The sequence below is a fragment of the Lampris incognitus genome, chromosome 3 (assembly GCF_029633865.1).
Source record: "Lampris incognitus isolate fLamInc1 chromosome 3, fLamInc1.hap2, whole genome shotgun sequence".
Taxonomy (NCBI): domain Eukaryota; kingdom Metazoa; phylum Chordata; class Actinopteri; order Lampriformes; family Lampridae; genus Lampris; species Lampris incognitus.
This window is the reverse complement of record NC_079213.1, coordinates 102,818,246-102,845,587: the sequence shown is the minus strand read 5'-3', so window position 1 is coordinate 102,845,587 and position 27,342 is coordinate 102,818,246. Positions and strand designations below refer to the sequence as shown.

The window sequence follows — 27,342 nt, the reverse complement described above, 5'->3', positions numbered from 1 at the left end:
CACGAAAGTAGGGAGGCGTCTCCTAAATTGGAAGAAAAAAGGGAAAAATCAGAAATAAATTTAGAAAAAAAAAGTGAAGTGCAATCACTTTGCACCTTCCATGTAGGACAAAACATTCTGGCTAGAGACTACCAAAATGATACTCAGAAATAGCAGCAGGGGGCCATCCGGGTAGCATAGCGGTCTACTCCGTTGCCTACCAACACGGGGCTCACCAGTTCAAATCGCCGTGTTACCTCTGGCTTAGTCGGGCATCCCTACAGACACAATTGGCTGTGTCTGCGGGTGGAGGCCGGATGCAGGTATGTGTCCTGGTCACTGCACTGCGCCTCCTCTGGTCAGTCGTGGCACCTGTTGGGGGGGGGTAGTGTGGTCAAATATATATTATAAAATTATAAATATTAAAACAGAATGACATTAATAAAAAAAATTGACTGAATTAGCACTGACAGAAGTTCTGTCAGTTATCAGTTATGGGTTCTCTGTCACAGAACCCATAACTGATAAACACCAGGTTATCAGCTAATAAATAACAGTAAAAGGGGTTAACCTTGGTGAAAGCACCCTTTAAAAGATGTGTTTTAATAAACGTTTCCATTCAAGTGACTGTTCTCATTTCCAGTGGGAGACGACTCCACTGTATAGGACCACATGCTTCACCATTATATTGCAATCGGACATCCCAGCGGTGCAGTGCAAGATGGGAACATCTCCGTTTGGTTGAATTTGACCCACCAACCCCCGCCCCCCACACACATTCCCGTCCCCCCCCCCACTCTCCCCCCCCCACCCCCAGCCCCCAGCGCCCGTCGTCACTCATAGTTGGTAGTCGGACCCACTACAGCGTGGTGCACCTGAACTGGGAAACCAATCCTCTCTGGTGAAACTCGGTTTTAAACATAGTCTCGTTCGACAGCCGTTGGTCACCTTAGGACCCCTGGAATATCCTTATTTTCTGTTGTTTTCCTCACACGTTTGCGCTGATCTATGATGGAGAATTAAAATGGTGAGGAAGAAAAAGCTTCTGGTGTTTGAGTAAGTATTGCTCTCTGGTGCACGGCCTCTCTGACATGACTGGATTTTGGTCCGAGCGGCCCGCATGTGAAAAATGTGTCGGCTCTACCTGCTGTCGGTTGTTTTATTGTCAGTTGTTCAATGTTGACACAGTTTGTCGTTTGGTAAAATAGTTTGTCGCTCTCTGTTTAGTGTGGCCTCACTGTCATGCATTAGTGATGAGATTGATAAAGCCTTTGCCCTCCTGGGAGGATCTAGATTTCATCACGTTGAGATGTAAGACAGATTTAACCTCGCTTGCCAACACGCTGAAATTCACGTTTCTCCTTTTATTTCATGACTATTTCTGTTTGAAGCAGCTCAGGCTGGAACTGTTTCTCTCACTTTCCCCATTATGTTGGTGCCATTGTGGCAGCATGTGTGGGACAAGAGCTTATGTGTGTATTGTCTGTGTGTGAGCGTGTGTGTATGTGTGCATTGTCTGTGTGTGTGTGAGAGAGAGAGAGAGTGCGTGTGTGTATTGTCTGTTTGAGCATGTGTGTGTGTGCGCGTGTATTCTCTGTGTGAGCATGTATGTGTGTACGTGTGCGTGTGTGTGTTGTCTGTGCGTGATCGTGTGTGTATTGTGTGTGTGTGAGAGCATGTATGTGTGTTGTATGTGTGTATTGTCTGTGTGTGAGCCTGTGCGTTGTCTGTGTGTGCGTTGTCTGTGTGAGCGTGTATGTGTGTGCGTTGTCTGTGTGAGCGTGTATGTGTGCATTGTCTGTGTGAGCGTGTATGTGTGTGCGTTGTCTGTGTGAGCATGTATGTGTGTGTCGTCTGTGTGAGCGTGTATGTGTGTGCGTTGTCTGTGTGAGTGAGTATGTGTGTGTTGTCTGTGTGAGCGTGTATGTGTGTCATCTGTGTGAGCGTGTATGTGTGTGCGTTGTCTGTGTGAGCATGTATGTGCGTTGCCTGTGTGAGCATGTATGTGTGTTGTCTGTGTGAGCGTGTGTTTGTGTGAGCGTGTATGTGTGTGTTGTCTGTGTGAGCGAGTATGTGTGTTGTCTGTGTGAGCGTGTATGTGTGTTGTCTGTGTGAGCGTGTATGTGTGTGCGTTGTCTGTGTGAGCATGTATGTGTGTGTTGTCTGTGTGAGCGTGTGTTTGTGTGAGCGTGTATGTGTGTGCGTTGTCTGTGTGAGCGAGTATGTGTGTGTTGTCTGTATGAGCGTGTATGCGTGTTGTCTGTGTAAGCGTATGTGTGTGTGTGTGTTGTCTGTGTGAGCGTATGTGTGTGTGTGTGTTGTCTGTGTGAGCGTATATGTGTGTGTGTTGTCTGTGTGAGCATGTATGTGTGTGTTGTCTGTGTGAGCGTGTATGTGTGTGCGTTGTCTGTGTGAGCGAGTATGTGTGTGTTGTCTGTACGAGCGTGTATGCGTGTTGTCTGTGTAAGCGTATATGTGTGTGTGTGTTGTCTGTGTGAGCGTATATGTGTGTGTGTGTTGTCTGTGTGAGCGTGTATGTGTGCGTTGTCTGTGTGAGCGTGTGTGTGTGTGTTGTCTGTGTGAGCGAGTATGTGTGTGTTGTCTGTGTGAGCGTGTTTGTGTTGTCTGTGTGAGCGTGTGTGTTTATGTGTGTATTGTCTGTGTGTGAGCGTGTTTGTGTGTGTGTTTGTGTGTGTGTGTGGGCGAGTATTGTCTGTGTGTGTATGTACGGCCGTGGCGTTAGCTCTTTATATTGTAACATGCTGTGCAGCACTCTCTCTCTCTGGGAAATGTGTTGTTGTACTGAATGAGCGTTGTGTTGCCACAGGTTGGAGACAAACATAAATCAGATTTCTCAGGCAGAAAGTTGTTCAGTTCCATCAGCGTGGCTAGTTTGAACAATCACACCTTGAAAAGACACCACAGAAAAATATCATAGAACTGTGGGGGAGTGGCGAGGCATTTCACTGTCTCATTGTGTTTTCTTTCCCTTGCAGAATTTGTGGAAACATGATGTGGGATGGATAAACAGAAAGGAAGCTCTACTGTGAGTAGAATGACACGTTTTCCTGCTGTGGTGGCTGGTTATGGATGTGTTAGTATTATTTCAGTGTAGGCTCATCTAAAAAGTCAAAGGATATGACCCCAGTGACCCCCTTTAAAAGGGACACTTCTGGGCGTCCAGGTGGCGTAGCGGTCTGTTCCGTTGCTTACCAACATGGGGATCGCCGGTTCGAGTCCCTGTGTTACCTCCGGCTTGGTCGGGCGTTGCTACAGACACAGTTGGCCGTGTCTGCGAGTGGGAAGCCGGATGTGGGTATGTGTCCTGGTCACTGCACTAGTGCCTCCTCCGGTCGGTCGCAGCGCCTGTTCGGGGGGGGAGGGGAAACTGGGGGGAATAGCGTGAGCCTCTCACACGCTACAACCCCCTGGTGAAACTCCTCACTGTCAGGTGAGGCGACTCCACATGTATCGGAGGAGGCATGTGGTAGTCTGCAGCCCTCTCCGGATCGGCAGAGGGGGCGGAGCAGTGACCGAGACAGTTCGTAAACAGCGGCATCGTAGTGGAGGGGGGGAAGGACCTACCAGGGCCCAGAAGGGGGGGGGGGCTCGGGAAGCCTGGCATTAAAAGTTTGTTTTGGTTAGCAAATTTTTATTTCTTACTAATTAGTGTCATAACTTCAGTTAAAATTGGCTCAATACATCGGTTGAGGGACTTAAAGAAAATAGTGGAGGCTCCCTGAGGCCCCTCTCAGCCCTCTCTGAGGCCCCTCTCACCCCTTACAAAAGGTGCAAAATGGTTTAGTCCGCCCCTCATGAGCGTCTCTCAATGCAGCTCATCTATTCCTGTTGCGAGTGACTGCTGATACAAGCACAAGCACAGAGTCATGTCTTTCCCAAACAAAGCAAAATCTGTCTTCCAGAAAATCAGAGAAAAAAAGGGGAGGCAGAGAAGGCAAAAAGGAGGGAAAACAACTGTTGAGTAATTTCTTCCAAAAGAAAGGTGAGCTAGGATAAGTGTGCAAGATAGTTAAGTTAGGTTAAAATAGATTAATGTACTGTGATTGTAAATAATATACAGTACACTAGAACTCAAAAAAGTGATGCGTGAGAGACAAAAGAGGAAAGGGGCCCACAGAGACTCCTTATGTATAGGGCCCAGAATTTTGTGCTACACCCCTGCTCGGAAGACTGGGGTAATTGGCCGGATACTATTGGGGAGGGAAAAAATAAGTATCTAACAATATCTATGAAAGAGTACGTATGTACGTTCCTAATAATATGGAAGTATTCATGTATCTTATATGGGGAGTGAAGGAATTTGGGAATGGGAGGTGTTTGACGTGACAGGCTGCAAATAAGGAAAAAGAAATAACTTGAATGTAGGGTGAATATTGAATGTCCTGCTGAGTAACATAACTATAGTAAAGATAGCATCACATTCAATATTCACCTTATATTGACGTTTAACAGATAATTACTGTTCATTCCTGTGACATAAAGGATTCAAGATACTTGTCCAGGCAATGTGATATGTGAATTCATCCCATACAGTGTTTGATGTAGGTTATATTTAACAGCAAGAAAGCAACCTAAAGATATAGAAAAGCCTCTATTTCACTCATGTACCACATAGTAATTACAACTCTTTACAGTTCTATCACATCTATTTACTTGTTTACCTATTAGTTATTTCTTCCTTGAATTTAAACCATGACCCTTTTTTCTGTTTGTTTTGTTTTGTGTAAATACAACCCTCCTGTGTGTCACATCTCTCTTTCCAGATGGCCTCTAATGACCCTGACCCCCTCGAACCCCTCGGTGACCCCCAACCTGGTGACCTTATAGAGATCTTCAGACCAGCCTATCAGCACTGGGCTCTCTACCTGGGCGACGGCTACATTATTAACCTGACACCTGTTGGTCAGTGGGAGGGTCCTACTCCAAATATTCAAATCAATCAAATCAATCAATCAATCAATCAATCAATCAATCAGCTTATACAGCTGATTTCACACATAAAAATCCAATACAATTTACAAGTACCAGCAGAAAACGAGACAGTATTTAGCTGTAAGAGAAGTAAAGGACTAGATGTTAAAGGTTGATACCTCAGTGGACTGACTTGGGATCACAGTATGAACTATTAGTGTATCTTGTGAGCATCGTTATCTGATATTTAAATGATACAACCGGCATGGCTGGTCTCGGGCCCATGTTTTGTAGATCTTGAGAACTACGGTAGGCCATAGTTGTGTTTGTATGAAAATATAGAGAACCTCTGTTCTTCTTTTAGCAAACAAAGAAATGGCGCATTACCGCCACCAACTGATCTCTTGTAGCAACAGCTACTTCCTGTTTATAATACCACTGCTCTCTATGACAGACAGCTTCTTGCTCCACTTTAAACTTTGGCGATTTGGAAAAAGTATGAATGACTTTGTTGCCTTATGTGATCGGACGTGTCCAACAAACTAATTTGTGTCATTGGTCAGAGTTTATTTCCCTGAGCCCGGGTCTAAGGATGGGAACCGTGAAATTTTTATGTTTTGGTTCCTGGATTAAAACAGTTTAAAAGGCTCAATGCTATCTACTTGGCTCCACTTTGCTGTAAACTAATCTATACCTGAACCAACAGACTGGTACACATCCACACATACCGGCGCTGCCCGTGAACTACAATACCTATAACTCCCTGCTCAACATTACAGGGGCTCTCCACCCACCGTCTTGTCTTACACTGTAATAATATAGATAATATAGGTTACAGTAATACTGTATCCGATGACGCAATTTCGCCCTTAAAACGGCGGTGGAATTGAAATTCGTTCTCTCTAGAACATAGAGCTATGATAGTGCGATCATAGATAGAAGATGGTGTGGGAAGAATTTCCCTGTCCCGTGGTGGGAGGGGGGATTACACCCGAATGGCCACTGCACTATCAAAGAAAGCTGAATCAGTTCATCTGGACACGTTTATTGAGAGAAACGTTTCATCACTCATCTAAGTGACTTCTCCAGTCTAAACTGACTGCAGGTATCCCTACTCTTATAAACAATCAGTTCCATAATGACCGAAAACAATGCTCAGTTTCATATGCAAATAGGCGTAAATATTAATTAAGATTGTCAGATCCGACTATGGCCGGACTCGATGAAGCAGCAATAATCGGCAACACTGTCTTTGGGAGGGGGGCGGAGTCGGCTTGTGTTCGTCACATGAATGCGTCTCTGGGCGTGTCGGAAAAAGCAGTGATTTGGCCTGGCATCGCCTTCGAGACTGGAGCCGGAGCGATGTGGTTGGCGAACGCATGCAGTACGAAGGTGGAGTTTGAACTAAAACTAGGGATCGATTGGCCACTAAATTGGGAGAAAAAAGGGAAAAATCAGAAATAAATAAGAAAAAAAAATATTAATTAGAGTTTCAATGGCCATGTGTACTATTCACAGAGGATTTGGGAATGTTTGCAATCATAGCATTTTAAGATGGCGACAGATGTACTCTTAGGCCCCCCCCCCCCCTCGGTTCAGGGATGGTCGTTTCCTCTTCACATACATGGCCTCTTTGACTCCCCATTCAAATCAGTGTTCCTCCCTATCAAGGATGTGCACATCCTCATCCTTGAAAGAGTGGCCACTGGCCTGTAGATGGGTGTAGACTGTGGAGTCCTGGCCTGAAGTGTCAGCTCTTCTGTGTTGTGCCATCCTCTTGGCCAGCGTCTGTTTAAGGTTTCCCAATGTACAAGTCATGGCAATCCTCCTGGCACTTAACAGCATACACTATATTGCTCTTTTTGTGCCGGGGGACCCGATCCTTGGGGTGGACCAATATCTGGAGCAGCGTGTTTTGGGGTCTGAAAACAACTGCGGTGTTTGGAAAATACGCATCTCAACTGTTCCAACACAGCCGCCACATACGAAATTATCACTGGTTTACGCTTAGACAGCTGTTGTCTTTCTGCTCTCTTCGATTGGCTGGTGCACTCTTTGGGCATCTTCCTGGCTTTGACAAACGTCCAGTTAGGATAACCACACTTAACCAGGGCCTGTTTAATGTGGGATTTATCCCTTTCCCCGGCCGCTGTGTCGGTGGGGACGTTGTCAGCTCGGTGGTACAGCGTCCTGATGACTCCTAGTTTGTACGCCAGTGGATGGTGAGTCAAACCTTAAGTACTGATCAGTATGTGTTGGTTTACAGTAAACATCAAAAATCAAATGTCCCCCATCACCATTTGCTATTTAACAGTCTAAGAAGGCTAACCTGTCATATATCACATCCTCCCTGGTGAACTTGATGTGGTTGTCCAGAGTTAATGTGGTCAGTGAAATTCAGTTCAGTTCAATTCAATTCAATTTATTGTCAGTAAAAACAATGTGCAGGGCAGGCACATGTTAAAAATGAAATGAAATAAGGGCTGTTGCTTCGCCAAACAGTGCAAGACAGACATAGACAAACACAGCAAACACAGTATAAGCTATGCACAGATGAAGACCAAAAGCTAAAAATAAGTTAAAAAAAGAGCACGAGTGCAAAATATTTAAAAATATCCACACTCAGTGGGTAGCCAGGTTCAGGTTGGCAACAGCTTGGGGAAAGAAGTTATTTTTGAGCCTGGTAGTGCGGGCTCCGAGATTCCTGTAGCACCTCCCAGAGTGCAGGTGGAGAGCAGTCCATGGTTGGGGTGGGTGGGATCTCTGCTGATGTTGAGGCCCCTTTGAAGGCAGCGTTTGTGATAAATGTCTTTTATGGCTGGGAGCTGGGTACCGGTGATATGCTGGGCCACCTTGACGACCCGCTGCAGAGCTTTCTGGTCTACTGATGTGCAGTTGCCGTACCACACTGAGATGCAGCTGGTCAGGATGCTCTCTATGGTGCAGTGGTAGAAGTTCGTGAGAATTTTGGGGAATAGACGGGTGCGCCTCAGCCTCCTCAGGAAATGCAGGTGTAGTTGGGCCTTTTTCACAAGGGCCTGGGTGTTTATGTCCTGGAAAGTTCCTCGCTGATGTACAGTGCATCCAGAAAGTATTCACACCCCTTCACTTTCCCCACATTTTGTTATGTTACAGCCTTATTCCAAAATGGATTAAATTCCTTTTTTCCTCATCAATCAATACAATACAATACAATACCCCATAATGACAAAGCGAAAAAGGTTTTGTAGAAATTTTTGCAAATTTATTAAAAATTTAAAAATAAAAAACTGAAATATTGCATGTACATAAGTATTCACACCCTTTACTCAGTACTTGGTTGAGGCACCCTTGGCAGCGATTACAGCCTCAAGTCTTCTTGGGTATGAAGCTACAAGCTTGGCACACCTATATTCTTCTCTGCAGATCCTCTCGAGCTCTGTAAGGTTAGATGGGGAGCATCGCTGCACAGCTATTTTCAGGTCTTTCCAAAGATGTTCAATGGGGTTCAAGTCTGGGCTCTGGCTGGGCCACTCAAGGATATTCACAGACTTGTCCTGAAGCCACTCCTTCGTTGTCTTGGCTGTGTGCTTAGGGTCATTGTCGTGTTGAAAGGTAAACCTTCGCCCCAGTCTGAGGTCCTGAGCGCTCTGGAGCAGGTTTTCATCAAGGATCTCTCTGTACTTTGCTCCATTCATCTTTCCCTCGATCCTGACTAGTTTCCCAGTTCCTGCCGCTGAAAAACATCCCCACAGCATGATGCTGCCACCACCATGCTTCACTGTAGGGATGGTATTAGCAAGGTGATGAGAGGTGCCTGGTTTCCTCCAGACGTGACGTTTGGCATTCAGGCCAAAGAGTTCAATCTTGGTTTCATCAGACCAGAGAATCTTGTTTCTCATGGTCTAAGAGTCCTTTAGGTGCTTTCTGGCAAACTCCAAGCGAGCTGTCATGTGCCTTTTACTGAGCAGAGGCTTCCGTCTGGCCACTCTACCATAAAGGCCTGATTAGTGGAGTGCTGCAGAGATGGCTGTCCTTCTGGAAGGTTCTCCCATCGCCACAGAGGAATGCTGGAGCTCTGTCAGAGTGACCATCGGGTTCTTGGTCACCTCCCTGACAAAAGCCCTTCTCCCCCGATTGCTCAGTTTGGCTGGGTGGCCAGCTCTAGGAAGAGTCCTGGTGGATCCAAACTGCTCCCATTTACAAATGATGGAGACCACTGTGCTCTTCGGGACCTTCAAAGCTGTAGAATTTTTTTTTTACCTTCCCCAGATCTGTGCCTCGATACAATCCTGTCTCGGAGGTCCACAGACAATTCCTTTGACTTCATGGCTTGGTTTCTGCTCTGACATGCACTGTCAACAGTGGGACCTTATATAGACAGGTGTGTGCCTTTCCAAATCATGTCTGATCAATTGAATTTACTACAGGTGGACTCCAATCAAGATGTAGAAACATCTCAAGGATGATCGGTGGAAACAGGATGAACCTGAGCTCAATTTTGAGTGTCATAGCAAAGGGTGTGAATACTTATGTACATGCAATATTTCAGTTTTTTATTTTTAATAAATTTGCAAAAATTTCTACAAAACCTTTTTCATTTTGTCATTATGGGGTATTGTGTGTAGATTGATGAGAAAAAAAGGAATTTAATCCATTGTGGGATAAAGCTGTAACATAATAAAATGTGGGGAAAGTGAAGGGGTGTGAATACTTTCCGACTGCACCGTAGATGCCAAGGAACGTAAAGCTGGAGACACGCTCCACTTCCACCTCATTGACGTGTATGAGGGAGTAGCTGCAGCTTCTAGACCTCCTGAAGTCCACAATCAGCTCCTTCGTCTTCTGCACATTGAGTACAAGATGTTGGTAGTGCACCGTGATGTGAGGTGCTGAATCTCGTCCTTGTAGGCCGTGGCGTCATTGTTGGTGATACGGCCAATGACTGTGGCGTCATCCGCAAACTTAACTATTACGTTTGAAGGGTGAGTTGGCAGGCAGTCGTGGGTAAAGAGAGAGAAAAGCAGGAGGCTCAGAACACAGCCTTGCGGGGCACATCCTGAGAAATGTGGTACATCCTGAGATTTAATTTTAACCCAGGTGTTGTCCACAAATCTGAACCAATGGTCATGCCTATTTGCATATGAAACTGATCGTTGGTTTAGGTCATTATGCAACTGTATTGTTTATAAGGGTGGGGACACCTGCAGTCAGTTTAGACTGAAGAGGTCACTTAGTGAGTGATGAAACGTTTCTCTCCCAATAAATGTTGTGTCCAGATGAATTGATTCAACTGTCTTTGATTTTCTTACCTGGATTATTGAGCATGCATAAAGGCCTGATCCAGCGGCACTAGTTACTGAAATAAGCAGCGTCTCTCTCTCTCTCTCTCTCTCTCCTCGCCGCCCTCCGTGCCTCCGTGGTGCTGAAAGACACAGAGGGGGAAGATAGCCGCCATAGAAAATGACAAATATTTTAAAATATATTTTAAATATTTTAAAAGTCTACTCATGTTAATCATTTGGTTTCCCTCAGCGCGGCAAATTGGCTCATGCCCCTGGGCACTCACCCGATGCCATATTTAAATAATCCGGCCCAGGTCAGAGGTAAAATCTGGGATTCCCCCAAGGTGGCGTGGTCTCACCATACCTGTTCCTCCTACACATGTCCACTTGAAAGACTGTCTTTGACAACACATTGGGTATTGAGTATGCTGACGACATAGGACTGTCTCGGGCCATTCCATTAACAAATATTCATAGTGACAACACTTCAATGGCGATGGAAGCCCAGCAGCTGGATAAATGGGCTGCATCAAACAACATCAGGAATCAGGATGAGGAATCAGGAACACATTTATCATTTCATTTCATGTACGCAAGTACATGGAATGAAATGCCGTTTCCCCCAGCCAACAGCAGTACAACACAAAGACAAAAACACATCCAAAAACTACTAGAATTACAAGAACACACATATCCAAACTAACACATATATCCAAACTAAACAAAAAAAATCAATGTCCAAGGGAAAAAACGTCAGCCAGGACGACTGTCGGAACTGCTGGTCTGCATGAGCTAGCAGTTAGCCAAGCCTGCCCCGCTTCCGCGTCCTGTCTGATCGCCCTTGGCGTTTCCTCCTCGGGCACAACTTCAGGCAGGGGCCGTGGTCCCTGGGCCCACCAGACGAAGCAGACCAAGCTCTCCAAGCTGATCCAGTGGCAGCTCTCCCAGCCAGACACCCTCGACACACCTGCCCGCACTCCACACGACGACATCAAAAACACCAGTCAATGCCAGGTCAGGCTGCCACCAGACTGCCCTCGGTGTTATCAGAACTGCCAGTCTGCATGGGCTAGCAGTTAGCTTAGCTTGCCCCACTTCCGCGTCCTGTCAGACTGCCTTTGGTGTTACCTCCTCGAGCGTAGCTCTGGAAAGGATGCAGCAGACCAAGCTCTCCCAGCTGATCCAGCGCCAGCTCTCCCAGCCATCAAACAAAGACAAAACTTACGTGCCGATGTGGACATGGATGGTACTGGATGAGGCTACCACAAATGTGAATTTGCGCCACCGTCTTCCCATACCAGTACTGGATGAAGTCGCTGTGAACATGAATTCACGCCGCCATCTTCAATGACACTACATTGACAACATGCTGCTCATGGAGAAGAATCAGTGGAATCTGCTTCTCCAGAAACCAACCACAACCTGCTCTTCTGTTTCTTGGGGGGACAGGAAGTCCCGGTTGTGACCACCACCAAGTATCTACGCTTTCACCTGGACGCAGACCTTAGCAGGGACACTCACATTGAACAAATAGTGAGGAAAGCCTCTAAACAGCTCCACTTTCTGACTGTTCTAGCCAGACACGGCCTACCCTCCAAGGACCTTGTTACCATCTACCCTGCTGTGGTCAGGCCATGTCTGGAGTATGGCAGTGTCCTTCTGGTGGGGTGCAATAAAAGCCAGGCTGCACTGTGAGAGAGGGTGCAAAAAAGGGCCATCAAGGATCCCCTCCAGAGGCTGCAACCCACCACTGCAACTCCCATCTCTTCAGAGCAGGACGGAATGGGTTGCCATTCAGCTGGTCAAAGACATGACACATGCTCAACATCCACTCCATGACTTGCTCCCACAGACAAGAGGAGACATTACAAACAGACTGCTACGGAACAGAAACAATTTTACACACGTACAGTGCATAACAAATAGGCTGAAAGCAGCAACCCTGCCTACAGCAGTCATACTGCACAATACAGAACTGAATGGAACAAAAGATGGATAGCTGATGTCTTTGGGGTCTGTTTTTGTTTTTGTCTATTTGAGTTGTATATTGTTATGGCGTTTTAAGATGAATGCATGGTTGTATGTAAGTATATGGTTGCATTTGTAAATATGTATGTATGAGTATGAATGTATGGGTGCATGTGTGTATATAGATATATGTATAGTTTTATATTTTTATGATGTACAATCATGTATAGATATATTTCTATTTATTAATGTAAATTCTGGTTCTATTCAGTTAACTGTGAGCATGAATACTAATAAACTCAAAATTTATGAGACTGTTTGTGAGCGGATTTGATTGTTCCAACAATTGTAGTTCAATTATAAAATATTAAACACCAAAATTAATGGTTAATAAAGATTCGAGACTGATTTTATGAGACTCACTTGTTAACTCTGTTGCACCCACATCTTCTGGTTTTCCCTTTCCACATACTTCAAGTGTTTAATGTACCCTTTTGAAATGTTAAATTTCCTTTTTTTCCCATTTCTTCGTTGTAACTTAGTTCACACAAGTAATAGAAATGTTGAATGTAGAATGTTTAATTTTGAAATATGAATCTCCACATATGTGAATTATGTTTAATTTTTGAAATGATGAATTTTCTTTTTTCCTTTTATGTAGCTTAACACGCAAGTATGAAACATGTTTGTTAATCTTGAGAAGTTTGTTTTTTGCGTCACAGTGTAGTTTAGCCTAGTTTACACGAATAGTAGGAATGTCTGCCCAGATGCTCACAGCCTTTTATGTTCGCCCAGATGCCAAAGCCTATAGGAACTACTAGGACTGAAAGATTCTAATGGCCTATGGACATACGGACTGCGCAGCCTTCTGTTGCTCTCATGGACTATGAAAGAGTCCCAGCCCTGAGATCAAAGGGGGGCACCGGTGCTGCCCGTGGACTACAATACCCATAACTCCCTGCTCAACCTCACAGGTGATCGCCACCCACCATCTCTCCCTACACTGTAATACACTGCACTTCCGCTGGCGGTGTAGGAAGATGGTGGCGCAAATTCACGTTTGCAGTGGCCTCACCTAGTACCGGTGTGGGGAGATGGCGGTGCGAGTTCGCGTTTGCAGTGGTCTCACCCAGTACCATCCATGCAGTGTCTTTGTCCACATCTGCATCTAACTTTGTCTTCGTTTGATGGCTGGGAAAGCTTCGTCTGCTGCATCCTGTGGGCCCAGGGACCACGGCCTTGCTCAAGGCTGCACCCGGGGAGGTGGCACTGGTGGCAGCCTGACAGGACACGGATGCAGGGTAGGCTAAGCTAACTGCTAGCCCATGCAGGCTGGCAGTTCCGGTAGCACCGGGGGTGGTCTGGCGGTGGCCTCGCCTGGCGTTGACTGGTGTTTTTGATGTCGTCGTGTGGAGTGCGGGCAGGTGTGTCGAGGGTGTGTGGCTGGGAGAGCTGGCGCTGGATTGGCTGGGAGAGCTTGGTTTGCTTTGTCCGGTGGGCCCAAGGACCACAGCCCTTGTCTGGAGCTGCACCCGAGGAGAAGGCACCGAGGGTGGTCTGACAGGACGTGGAAGCGGGGCGGGCTAAGCTAACTGCTAGCCCATGCAGACCGGCAGTTCCGACAGTCATCCTGGCTGGTGTTCGTTCCCTTGGGCAGTGATTTTTTTGTTTAGTTTGGATATATGTGTTAGTTTGGATATGTGTGTTCTTGTAGTTTTTGGATGTATTTTTGTCTTTGTGTTGTACTGCTGTGGGCTGGGGGAAATGGCATTTCATTTCATTTCATGTACACAAGTACATGAAACGAAACAACAAATTAAGTGTTCCTGATTCCTGATAATACAGGTTACAGTAATATTGTATCTGGTGATGCAATTTCTCCCTTGAAACGGTGGCGGAATTGAAATTCGTTCTCTGTTGCTGTGCCCACAAGCATTTAGAGATACTCTCTCCTGCAGAAGAACAGAAGGCCAAAGGACCATGTGTCTTCACATTACCGCTAGCCCGTTTTATTAAACGATTACCTAGTCTTGTTCATCCACTAAATAACTGTGATTACTGGTTAACCTTCCCTGCAAGCCACGCAGTATATCAGAGAGAGAGAGGGCCACCAGATCCGTTTTCATTTCTTAAAAGTTGATGTAATCACTACTGAGACTCCTTCGAGACCATCTGATGACTGATGGAGCATGGAATCTTTCAGCTAATGAGCTGTGTGAAAGAAAAAAGACTTTGTTATCCCATGGAGCCACACTTCAACGCCAGACAACCAGGGAAAAAAAACTGTTATCCTGAATGATTGATTGATTGACTTGGGTGGCTGGTTGATTCACTGATTGATCGGATGATTGATTTGTTGTTCGGTCCATTGGTTAATGTGTTGATTGCTCGATTGATTGATTGATTTCCCTTCTTCCTCTCCCACCCCAGATGAGAGTCAAGCAGCGGCCATGTCCAGCGTGAAGTCCGTCTTCAGTCGGAAGGCGGTGGTGCGCATGCAGCTGCTGAAGGAGGTGGTGGGGGCGGACTCATACCGCGTCAACAACAAGTACGATGACAACCACACGCCCCTGCCTGTCTGCGAAATCATCCAGCGAGCTCAAGTCCTCATCGGCCAGGAGGTTTCCTATGACCTGCTGGGGAGCAACTGCGAGCATTTTGTCACCCTGCTGCGCTATGGGGAGGGGGTGTCTGAGCAGGTTTCCACTTATTCTGTTCAGTTCTGTCAATTTTTTTGGTCTTGTCGCACCTCATGTCAGCCTTGGTGAGATTAAATGGGACCGAACAATTGGGGAATTGTCAATTTAATGCATCAACAGTTGAAAAATACTCCAAATTCACAAGCCATGTCCCCTGTTCTCTAAGCGAAATATTTTTTAGAACAATATAAGACCTCTTTTTAAGAAAACACTTGATATAGTGAGTGACACATCTAGCCAAGCCAACCAGATTTCAGTTTAATTTACTGCTGCTTGGTCTGTTTTCCTTTCTAACCCAGCCTCTGTCCTTAAACAGTAGTAGCTGAACATGGGCGTCTGGGTGGCGTGGCAGTCTATTCCGTTGCCTACCGACACGAGGATCGCCGATTCGAATCCCTGTGTTACCTTCAGCTTGGTCAGGCGCCCCTACAGACATAATTGGCCGTGTCTGTGGGTGGGAAGCCGGATGTGGGTATGTGTCCTGGTTGCTGCACTAGCGCCTCCTCTGGTTAGTCGGGGGGTCTGTTTGGGGGGGGAGGGGAACTTGGGGGAATAGCGTGATCCTCCCATGTGCTACATCCCCCTGGCGAAACTCCTCACTGTCAGGTGAAAAGAAGTGGCTGGCGACTCAACGTGTATCAGAGGAGGCATGTGGTAGTCTGCAGCCCTCCCCGGCTCGGCAGAGGGGGTGGAGCAGCGACCAGGACAGCTTGGAAGAGTGGAGTAAATGGCCAGATAAAACTGGGGAGAAAAGGGGGGGGGCGAGTAGCTAAACACTAGACCTTTTTAGTGAGTTTGCTGACAGCTACAGGTTAAAAACATGTAAAGGTTAAAAACATGGCAAGCTGGTCTTGGTACTCTGTGATGTTAGCATAGCAGGCTAATCACCGCTGCAGATGATAACATTAATAATGGATCTGTTTGCTTTCTTCGCATTGACAGACAGACAGAGCCAGCACTAACAATTGTCAATACTGCTGTCAATTATGGTTCATCAATCAGATCCATAATTAATGTCATATAATGTTTATCCTGCTATGCTAACATCACAGAGTACCATGACCAGCCTGCCGTGTGGTTTACATGGTTTTTAACCCGTTGATAAGTGGCTGCCAATTCAAGGGAATTTTGTCCACATTCAGTTAACCTCGGTTAAGTCCACTACTTATCCCCTTCTACAGACTTACACAATTAAAACCCAACACTCACAAAAGAATCAGTATTACTTACTCCAGCTCAGTGGTCAAGTTTAAACAGTAGTCAAGTAAATTGATTTGATAGACGCTCAGCATAAGGAACACAAGGACAAAATCCCAAATCAGAAATAATAAAAAAAAAAAAATCAAGAGTATCCAATAATATTCATGTACCTAACAATTTTAGGAATTTCAAGGTGTAATAACTAGGTTGCCAGGTCAGTAAGGTCAGGGAAATAAATAGGTATCTTTCTGTAAAAACAAGCAAAAAGCAAGTGAATAGATTGAGACTTTGCACCAATAAGAAAACGAATTAACATGGTTATATACAGAGGGAATATCAACCTGAGAGTGTAGTTTTAAATTACAGGACTTCTAAATGCAGGTCAGTATACAGTATATAACTGCAGAATGAGTTTTCTGCTAGATGCTGACTAACTAAACAGGATGTAGCTTCCCTTATTATCACACAATGTGGGCAGTAAAATTGTCTTATTGTCACGACACTTTCTGGATCACTCCTATTTTTTACAATCACTGAATCTCTGGTCAACTCTCAGCTGGACTACAGCAATTCCCTCCTTGCTGGTGCCCCGGCGTCAGCTATCAGACCTCAGGAGCTTGTTCAGAAAGCTGCAGCTCGTCTGGTGTTCAACCGCCCTAAGTTCTCCCACACAACTCCCCTTCTCATGTCCCTACACTGGCTCCCAGTAGCTGCTCGCATCCAGTTTAAGACTCTGGTGCTAGCCTACAGGGCAGTGAAAGGAACAGCTCCTTCCTATCTCCAGGCCATGGTCAAGCCCTACACCCCCGCCCGACCACTTCGCTCTGCTGCCTCGGGACGCCTGGTTGCCCCGTCGCTCAGAGGCCCCTGCTGCCCATCGACCTGATCACGGCTCTTTTCTGTCCTGGCCCCAGTGGTGGACTGAACTCCCCACTGATGTCAGGACTGTGGAGTCGCTGCCCATCTTTCGGCGCAGGTTGAAAACTCACCTCTTCAAGAACTACTACCCTGTTACTTGTTCTTAGCACTTATTGTATTCACTCATTTAAAAAAAAAAATCTTTCTTGTGCTTTTACTTTAGCACTGGTTTTGCTCTTAGATGCTTGTTTAGATGCACTTATGACCTCTGATGACTAGTAGTTCTCCTGATTTCCTATATTAAATGCATTTATTGTAAGTCGCTTTGGATAAAAGCGTCGGCTAAATGACTGTGATGTAATGTAACAGCTTTATCTTTGTCATATTTTGTGTAAGATATTACACAAAATATTGTATAAGATGTTCATCTATTGATACTTACAGGTAGCTTATGTCAGATTTAATTGATAATGTTGGCTGCGCAGTAGCTTAGTCTGCAGCGAGCATGTTCTCCCTTTATTTGTGTGGGATTCCTCACACAGATCAAAGATATTCAATATACTGGCAACTTATGGGAAAATAAAGCGTTGTAAGCATTGACGTCAGTGGAAAATGTCCCCGGCCTTCCACCCACTGCCTGCTGAGATGTACACCGGCTCCTGTGGCCATGAGTTAGATTTTCAGTGAAATGAAAAGAATGAATAACAACAATGGTGACAGGTATCGTGTGTGTTTGTTACTTAGATCGAGACATTTGTTTTGAAGAGTATCCTTCTTGCGCTACACAATGTTTGGTTAACAAAACAGTTGTGTTGTTATTTGGTTTAAGGCTGCCTTGTTGCATTGTCTTGTGTCTGCATGCTGATGCACCAATCATGTCTGATCTTGTCTTTTTTTCCTGCTGTGTGTCAACAGGCAACCCGGGCCATTGGGGCCATTAGTTTGATGACAGCAGCAGCTAGTGCCTTCTCTGTGCTAGGCCTGATCAACACGCGCTCCAGAAACCGGCCTTTCTGATGGAGCCGCCGCGCCCAGCAGTCACGTGACCATGAAATCACAACAGGAATGAAAAAAGTCAAACAATGTCAACAGTCACAAAAAAATCTTCTGCATTGTGTTGGAAAGTGAAACTTATAATTAATAAAACAAATGAATGAGCAAACTATTGTGTTGCCTACTTATGTGCCTCACAGCAAGAAGGTCCTGGGTTCGATTCCTGCCTGGGGCGGGGTTGGCACATTCTCCCCAGGCCTGTCGGGTGTGCAGTGGCTGTCTGTGTGTACTCTGCATGTTCTCCCCGTTCAGATGGGTTTCCTCCTACATCAAAAAGAACCCCCCCCCACCCCATGGAGAGCTGGGAGGAATAGTGTGATCCTCCCATGCGCTACATCCCCCTGGTGAAACTCCTCACTGTCAGGTGAAAAGAAGCGGCTGGTGACTCCACATGTATCGGAGGAGGCATGTGGTAGTCTGCAGCCCTCCCCGGATCAGCAGAGGGGGTGGAGCAGCGACCGGGATCGCTCAGAGAATGGGGTGATTGGCCAGGTACAATTGGGGAGAAGAAAAGAAAAGGAAAAAAAGAACCCCAATAAAAAACATGCAGAATCCTCACCTGTCCTGTCCCTGACCATGTCCGCCTGGAACTGAAGAAAAGGGCTGCCCACTGCTCCTGGCTGTCCTTGCTGGAGGAAAGACAAGATGTGAAAGTGAATCAGATGTGACACAAGTGAATCGGCCATACTAAATTGTCCCTAGGTGTAAATGTGTGTGTGTGAGCCCTGTGATGGCCTGTCCAGGGTGTCTCCCCACCTGCCGCCCAATGACTGCTGGGATAGGCTCCAGTATTCCCGCGACCCTGAGAGCAGGGTAAGCTGTTTGGATAATGGATGTATATTACAGGGCAAGTTTTAACATTAATAACCCCCCCCCCCCCGCCGCATACACACACACACACCTAAATGTCCAGACACCACCAGAACAGCTCAGGGCCCACGACCACCATCACAATAAGGAAACAAAAAAACAAAAAACATGTATGGCATGATAAAATAAGTTAAAAAGAAAACATTTGTTATTTCACATGACATTGAACTGTCTATACTGACATTTTCAATTGACAAAATTAATTCCATTGTACAGGCATGAGTAGCATTAGCATTTTAGCTAATCAAAATTGCGTCACTCTTTGACTCTCTCTGACACACAAACACACAAAGTAACACCAAATTGTTGTTACCAGTGTAACCGGTTATTTTCTTGCCAGGTGCGGGACTCGATACGGGGTGTATTGCACCACAAGGCGACGTCGCTTACCGCTCGGCTAAAGGGTCAGACCCGTTAGCTAGGGGCTAACGTGTGTTATTAGTAGTTTACACCAGCTTCCACGCATGACTTGATATCCCTTTCCCACTGGCCAGAAAAACCCGCCTTTGGTCAGTGTAAAAAGGTGGATGTTAGCGGGTTTTTTGGCCAGTGGGAAAAGGGTTGACCCAGCTGCTGCTGCTGGCTCTTCAGTCTGGAGCTTGTCTTTGCTACCCTCTGCAAAACCATGAAATCAACTTAAATGAAACTCATAATTGGATTCATAATTGGATTGGATTGCATTCTAATTCAAGAATCAATCAAGAATCAAGAACAATTTATAGTCATTTCTGTCATGCACTTGAGTACACAAAAGAAACGAAATTTCGTTTCACCCAGGCCACAGCAGTGCAACACAAAAGATAAAAACATATCCAAATTTGCAAAAACACCACCAAAGAGAAAAAGCCAAGAAGAAAAAGAAAGAAGAACAACACCAACAGTTAACAACACAGTCCATTCAGTGCAACACGGTCCACAAATTCCACTGTCCGGATAATGAACGCCAGCCAGGAGGACCGTCAGAACTGCCGGTATGTGTAACGGGGGCAGTCCTATGCTGTTCTATGCTGGTCAGCCTGCAGCACGCCCGTCACTCTCATCGTTAGCTCTGCGTTGTGTTCTATTTTCGGTGGGGTCCCAGGTGTTATGGGGGGCCCTCAGTCTCTCATCATCATCATCATCATCATAATCAAGGAAGGAGGGGGGACACACAGGACTCTATTTGGCTCACCTTGCCATTTATTTTGGTTTCAAACCCTTCGACAACCGTCCAGTCCTCCAGCGGGAGCGGTGTTTCTTACGGACGTGGGGGTCGAAGTTCAACCACTGCCCGGACTCCACTCGTGTGCGTTAGAAGTAGAAACCGTCCACGGGACTCCGATGTAAGAAAGGATAAACAAGTATTTTATCCCACAGCTTGCAGTATCTTCTTACAGGGATACTCAAGGTTACGTTCTCCTCAACCCGCAAAACTGTCCCACGGTAAGAAACACGCGTGGCTCGGCTCGATTGCTGCTTGAGACTCCTCCCACAAAACAAAAATGGCCTCCCCCGCGTTCCGTCTTCCGTGTACCCATAAGACCTCTCTCTTAAAGCGACAGTACAGGTATATGACGGTCGTTGTAAAACATACATAAAAGTAAATAATGACATAAAATAAAATGTAGTAAACACAAATAACAGAACACAGACAGGATTTGGTGATATTTCATACTCAAACAAAATAAAATAAAAACATTAATTTTAACCTGGTTACATTCACCCCTCCTGAAATTCACCAACATCCTGACAGCAGGATAAAAAGAGAAAGAGGAAAGGAAAAGCCCATCACTGACTACTGGCACAAGTGAAAAGAAGGACCTAGTCCTCCAGTCAACTTAGGAGCTACCTCGGTTACGAGGTCCAGAAAATAATGAGGTTGATCAAGTCTCAGAATTCCCTTAGATCAATGTGACGCCTGATACGCCACACCATGCACTTGGCCCAAAACAACCCTGTCTGATAGACACCTAATAACTCACATTAAACTAGTTTGAATGACTCCAACCTCCATCAAAGTTCAAACCCTCACACTCCGTAGAAATGGCATCTGAGCCATAGATTCTATTAACCTGTTCACTGACCTCACCACCCTCCCTGTGCGTGTCCTAACCCGACCATCGCTCTCTACTTGTGTGCGTGAGACAGTGCGAGCTGCAACATCTGTATCGAGTGAGGGTGGTGCCCCTGTGTGCGAATCAGTGTGAGATATAACACCTACATCGAGTGAGTGTGATGCCTCTATGTGTGGTGCATGTGTGTTGTGTGGTGCGTGTGTGTTGGGTGGAGACTGAGCAGTGGCCCCCACAGGACTGACTACCAGACTAGACGGAATGAACTCTTCCGCTTCTGCCCACTCAGATCTAGGTGAGTCTCCAAGTGATGAGACTGCTAGCCCCACTGCATCCCCTGAGACCGTCAGGCCATCTGCACTGTCCTCCTCATTGGACCCTGCGCAGTCAAGCAACTGACTGGTTGTACTGGACTCCTCACCCTGATCTAACTCAGGGAGGGGCAAGAAGTTGACCTCCAACAAACGGTTCCTGTGCACCACCCTGGTGTGCCCCTCTGCATCCTGAATCTTGTAGACGTGGATATTGGGGTTGACACCGACAACCGTGTACACTCCGTTCTCCCATTTGTCAGCCAACTTTCTCTTCCCTCGCTCACTCTGGTTCGCAACCAAAACACGATCCCCGACAGACAGGACAGTGCCCTTGGCATGTCTGTTGTACTGTCGCGCCTGATGCTGCTGCTCAGCCGTGGAGTGCTTCTGAGCGATCTCCATTGCACTCCTTAGACAGGAAAGCAGAGACTGAGCATAAGAGTCATAATCAACAACGTGAGGGTCATGCAAAACCTGCCTGAACATAACATCCACCGGCAGTCTTGGGACACGCCCATACATCAGGAAGAAAGGCGCGTAACCCGTGGTCTCGTGAACAGTGGCATTGTACGCGAGCGTGAGAGAATGGATCTGCTGAGGCCACTGTTGCTTCTGCTGAAGCGGAAGGGAACGGAGCATATTCCCCATCGTGCGATTAAACCGCTCTGTCCCGCCATTACCCATAGGATGGTAGGCCGTCGTGTGGGACTTCGCTACACCCGCCAACCTGAGAAGCTCTGCAATCAGGTTGCTCTCAAAGTTTGTGCCCTGGTCAGAATGTATTCTCTCCGGAAACCCGTAAACACAGAATACATGATCCCAGAGTCTCTTGGCGACCTGCTTCGCTGTCTGATTGGCGCAGGGGAATGCGTGAGCAAGCTTAGTGAAGTGGTCAGTAACCACTAGGACATCGACCGACCGCTGCTTACTGTCCTCAGCGGACCAGAAATCCATACACACAAGCTGCATCGGTGCGGAGGTTTTAATGCTCTCCAGGGGCGCGCAAGCAGCTGGCTCTGGGGTCTTCCCAAACACACATCTCCGACAGCATCTGACATATGCTCTGATATCCCTCTCCATGTCAGGCCAATAAAAACGCTGCCTTGCAAGAGAGAGAGTACGGTCCTGGCCCTGATGACCAGCGTGATCGTGGATGCCAGACAGTGCCTTGTCTTTCAGACTCAGAGGTAAAACATACTGAGACCTCCTCTGCTTGGACACTGGGTCCTTTGTCACCCTGTACAAGACACCATCATTGACTTCCAACTTCTCCCACTGTTTCAGCAGCCTGAGGACCTTCTGGTCAGCACCATGCCTCTCACGCCTCGATGGCCGCTTCCGAACAGCGACAAAGGGCAACACCTTGGAGATGCAGGGGTCCTGCTCCTGACTCAACCTGAGCTCCTCGGTGGATAACATTGGCAGTGTATCCTGACCACCCGACAGATGCTGAACGTGCTGGACCAAACTGAGTGCTGTGAATACTGATGCATCAGGCCAGTCACATTTGGCTTGACAAAAAGCCCTGACCTCAGCTGCATCACAAGCAAACCCAGATCGCGCACTACTCAGTGTTTGGGACTGGCAACTGAGTCTGAAAACATCCTGCACAGAGTCCCCCTCAACCCCGTCGGCTTCCTGAACAAGGGCCGGGTAGGGCTCCCTAAGTAGCCTCTGACTGACGGGCTTGGAAAAAGGGTCGCGACTCAATGCATCCGCCACCACGTTTTTCTTCCCTGGCAGGTGTTTGAGATCGAAGGTGTAAGACGCCAACTTAGACACCCAGCGGATCTCACACGCGTCAAGCTTCGGCTTCGTTAGGAGATAAGTCAGCGGATTATTATCTGTCCAAACGGTGAAGCTTTGACCCTTCAGCCAGTGGCTGAACTTTTCACAAACACTCCACTTCAGCGCCATGAACTCCAGTCTATGAGCTGGATACTTCCGCTGTGAGGCACTGAGGGACTTGCTTGCAAAACCAACAGGTCTGGCCTTGGACTCTCCTCGGGGCACTTGAGACAGCACCGCGCCGAGTCCGTCCAAAGACGCATCGACCGACAAAATGAAAGGCACCTCAAAGTCTGGATGGGCAAGCACCACACACTCCAGTAACATCGTCTTCAACAGATCAAATGCTTCCCCACATTCCACCGTCCAGTCTGCGGAGGTAAGCTTACGGAAGCTGCCATGGGGCTTCTTATCCTTAGCCGACCTCCCCCTCCTCTTTTGTCCAGCTGTAAGGGCGAACAGGGGCTTAGCCACGGAGGAGCAGTTCGGGAGGAAATGCTGGTAGTAAAATACCATACCAAGGAAAGATTTGATCCTACGAACAGAAGGCGTGCACCCATCACCTTCCATGAGATCCTGCACTGTCATGTTGGAGATGACCTCTACTTTGGAGGGATCGACAGACACACCTCCGCCATCAACCACGTGGCCCAAAAACCGCACCCGCTTCTGCAGCAGATGACACTTCTTCGGAGCCAGTTTCAAGTTGTTCTCCCTCAACCTCTGAAACACAGTGCGGAGCCTCGACAGAGCCTCAACCTCTGACGGCGCGAAGACAAGAAGATCATCAAGATAGCACAAAAGCTTCGTGAAGTTCAGATCCCCAAAGATCCCAATCATCATTCTCATGAAGGCTGCAGGGCTATTACAAAGGCCCTGTGGCATGCGATTGTATTCATGCAACCCAAGGGGAGTCGTGAAAGCAGTGTACTTCTTGTCATCTTCATGCATTGGGATGTTGAAGAAGCCAGAGGTGAGGTCCATCGTACTAAAGAGGCAGTTACCACCCAGCGCGGCAAGACAGTCCGACTGGTGTGGCAAGGGATGAGCGTCTTTCAAGGTCCGAGCATTCAGCCATCTGAAATCAGTGCAGATCCGAAGCCCGCCATCCTTCTTCCATACCATAACCAGCGGTGAAGCGTATGCGCTCGAGGACTTCCGGATAATCCCTTTCTCCTCCATATCAGTGAGAACCTGTCTCAACTTCTGATAGTGGGCTGGGGGAACCCTCCTGTAGGGCAAGCGAAAGGGGCGCTCATCCACCAGATGGATGCGATGTGTGTATCCTGTGACCTCGCCACAGTCCAGAGAGTCCCTGGAGAAGATGTCATGGTACTCGGTGAGCAGCTGAGTGAGCTGGGACTTGCATGCCTCACTAACCTGACAGGAGCTGAGGTCAATGTCACTGAGTCCGAGCTCTGACAAACTCCTAGCCGGCTGGACAGGGGGACAGGCACTATCTGTGGCGTTGGACTCATGCCTCCCTGCAACTGATTGCAGTCCCTGGAAAACATTAAAGTCCTCAATCGCCAAGCATGGAAACACATCAGCCAACTTGCAGTTCCTTTTCAGTGTGATGGCTTTGTCAGATGGATTGACAACAGTCATGGGTACCCACCTATCACCCCAGAGCGGTGTGACAAGTCGACCTACGAGGACACTGCGTGGCATGGCCTTGGAGTCTGTCGGCTCCACAACAACAGTGCTTCCAGCTGACATAGGCACCTTAGCAGGAAGTCTGCCCCAGACTAAGTGCTCGTGCCTCGGTAAGAGTGTCATGGCCTGGGTGAGCTTAACAGTACCTATCTTCTCAGGAACTGCACCACCCCTCCAGCGCTCTACATTCGTGAACATGGACAAGAACTGTTCAACGTCAGGACTAGACGGATGTTCCTGTCTGGACGCGATGTCCCAGTACTCAGTACCACTCTTGAGTACATGGGCCACATGTTTAATGACGTTTGTGCCGACTATCAGATCATCATGCTGACCGGGCACGACCAGAGTGGGTATGACAAAGGAAACACCATAAAGCTGCATGTTGAGGTCATAAAAACCATCAGGCCTAGTCTCCAGACCACCGCAGCCAATCAAGACAATGTTCTCTTCAGGCTGCTGCTTCTCAGGTAAAACACCCCTAGAGCGGAGCTTCTCTACTGCATTTTCACTGATACTGCATGACATAGAGCCAGTATCCAACATGCCATTAAGCTGCACACTCTGGTTGATAAGAACAGGAGCATAGAACAAGTCACTGAAAGCCTGAATCCTCTGTGTCGCCTGAATGACCATACGCGAACCCTGAGGTGCTTTGGCACACTTGTCTTCATACAAGTGAGCCAGGTCGGAGACATCAGTGAGGGATACATCTACATTACCCACACCATCCCTCTCTAGGTGTGGGTTTAGTAGTTTAACGGACGAGACTGACGACCAGCTCTTCCACCAGGCTGAGAACGGAGCTGGTTGGGCGGCTGAGGGTGAGGACAGTCCCTCTTCCAATGACCAGGAGACAAACAGTTTATACATCGGTTCTCCCGGCTGCAGTGGGAAAATGTGGAGTGATCCGGAGACTTACAAACCCTGCACAACCTCTGCGGTGCGTCTGACACCTGCCCTGCGGCGCTAGCTGGCGGTTGAGTCTGCGTCGGTGTCCGGACTGCAGCGCTAACTGGAACCTGAGTCTGCATTTTGACCAAACGGTCTAGCAAGCTCACCAAACTCCTCATATAATCATCACCGCCAGAGACAGGTGCAGGAGACGGTGTAGGAGACCTTGCACAAAATGGTATAGGAGATGACGCATGAGCCGGGACGGGAGATAGCACCACCGGCACGGTCGTGTTCAAGTCGGGAGCCATGTCGACTACAGGGACATGAACCTGTGAATGGAACCTACGCTCTACCGCGCCTGCTTCACGTTGTCCACCTGCAGCAACACGGGACTTCCTCTCCAGCATGTGCTCATCAAGCCTCTCCTGGATCTCGCTAGCAGACCATTTCCCTGCGGACTTGAACTTAAAAACATTGGCAAGAGACTGATCTGGACAGTGTTTGATAAACATCATGCTTACCTCGTGGCTTGGCTCTTCAATACTATGGCCCTGCCACTTCAAGCATTCGTCAGCCACCTCCACTGTCTTATTAAGCCTAATCCAATACTCCATAGCGTCCTCACCTGGCTTGGGCAGCGTACTGTAAAAGTCCGCCAGGGGCATGCTCGAGTATGTGAAGTCACTAAAGTGTTGCTTCAGTACATCAAAAATAATGTGGGGGTTCGCTATGTGGTCGACAGATGTGTTGCGCAGCTTTATCCTCACCACGTCCCCTGCTTTCCCCATAAGCTTAGCTAGAATCTCATGTGACTGCTCACTAACTGGAATGGCTCGCTTCCTCAAATACAAAGTCATAAGGCTCTCCCACTCATGAACTGTAAACTTATCAGAGCTATCGCCCCTGAAAATAGGAGGCTCCCTAGCGTCTGTCTGCATTACTACTCTAACACTAGGAGCTGTCTCCGAACACGGTTCAGCAGACCTAGCACTGTCTGTGTGTGTGTTTCTAAGCATTTGTGTTTCCTGCAGCTTAGCAGTGATTGACTCTCCTATCTTCTCTGCTAACCGAGTAATGAGCATGGCTAACTCACCCACTGGCTGCTCGCTGTTACCCAGCACAGCCCCTTCGCTGATACCTGGCCTGGCCCATTCCACGTAGCGTGTGGAGGTGAACTGAGGAGTGCCAAATGTGGTCGGGTCTCTAGGTCCTGGTGCTCTGGTGTCTGGTTCCCCGCCCTCTAAGAGCTGCCCGAAACTCCTACCTACACCTAGCCGTAAACCCCCACCCACATCTAACTGGTACCCCCTCTCCATAGCACACTGGCGATCCAAAAGATCCTGATCAGCAATGTTACCCCCACCTACGTACGAACCACCCTCTGCCATGTTCCTACCTCTAACACTCAGATAAAATAAAATAAAAAAGTGAAAAGCTCAATTCATTTAAATAATTGAATCTAGAAATCACTAAGAGATTGAAACAATCACACACAATCAACAAATTCACCAATAGATTAATCACATATGCACATATCCAGTAGTTTAGATCAATAGATTATTCACACGAGTCCTTCAATCACATCAACATTAACCTTTTTTTCCTTTTTTTTTCGTGTGTTTTTCTTCCTTCAGTATATACAAATGTCCTGTTCACAAGCCCAGTCCATGGTAACCACAGCTATGACTGTTCAGTGTCCACACAGCTCAACTCCAGTCCACTGTAACATGAGTGTACAGTCTATAGAAATACCTGAGGACGTCTGGGGCTTGATGACGACAGCAGCCTCCCGCGGCGAGCAACTGATGTCACT

The 27,342-nt window shown here is 47.2% G+C and overlaps 1 protein-coding gene and 1 long non-coding RNA gene across 3 annotated transcripts; one reads left to right on the top strand and one right to left on the bottom strand.

Annotated features, from left to right (window-relative positions):
• The first annotated feature begins 836 nt into the window (after positions 1-836).
• Positions 837-18,052, top strand: plaat1 (phospholipase A and acyltransferase 1). 2 transcript variants are annotated; one of them, XM_056276431.1, is made up of 5 exons: positions 837-1,006; positions 2,976-3,025; positions 4,764-4,902; positions 14,574-14,842; positions 17,816-18,052. In XM_056276431.1, exons 2-5 carry the CDS (start codon positions 2,999-3,001, stop codon positions 17,915-17,917), a joined length of 537 nt encoding a protein of 178 aa, XP_056132406.1. In that variant the 5' UTR covers positions 837-1,006; positions 2,976-2,998; the 3' UTR covers positions 17,918-18,052. The 2 variants fall into 2 exon arrangements, with proteins under 2 accessions (XP_056132406.1, XP_056132405.1); XM_056276430.1 differs by having other exon boundaries at positions 837-1,035.
• On the bottom strand, positions 10,297-27,342 carry LOC130109509 (uncharacterized). Its single transcript, XR_008810005.1, has 3 exons — positions 27,282-27,342; positions 18,513-18,582; positions 10,297-10,315 (listed from the first exon to the last, which is right to left on the bottom strand). It is a non-coding gene; the product is annotated as an uncharacterized LOC130109509 (long non-coding RNA).

Coding starts and splice junctions, on each gene's coding strand:
- plaat1 (XM_056276431.1), top strand. CDS start 2,999: ATGGATAAACAGAAAGGAAGCTCTACT. Junction 4,903..14,573: donor TATTAACCTGACACCTGTTG/GTCAGTGGGAGG, acceptor CTCCCACCCCAG/ATGAGAGTCAAGCAGCGGCC. Junction 14,843..17,815: donor GGGAGGGGGTGTCTGAGCAG/GTTTCCACTTAT, acceptor GTGTGTCAACAG/GCAACCCGGGCCATTGGGGC.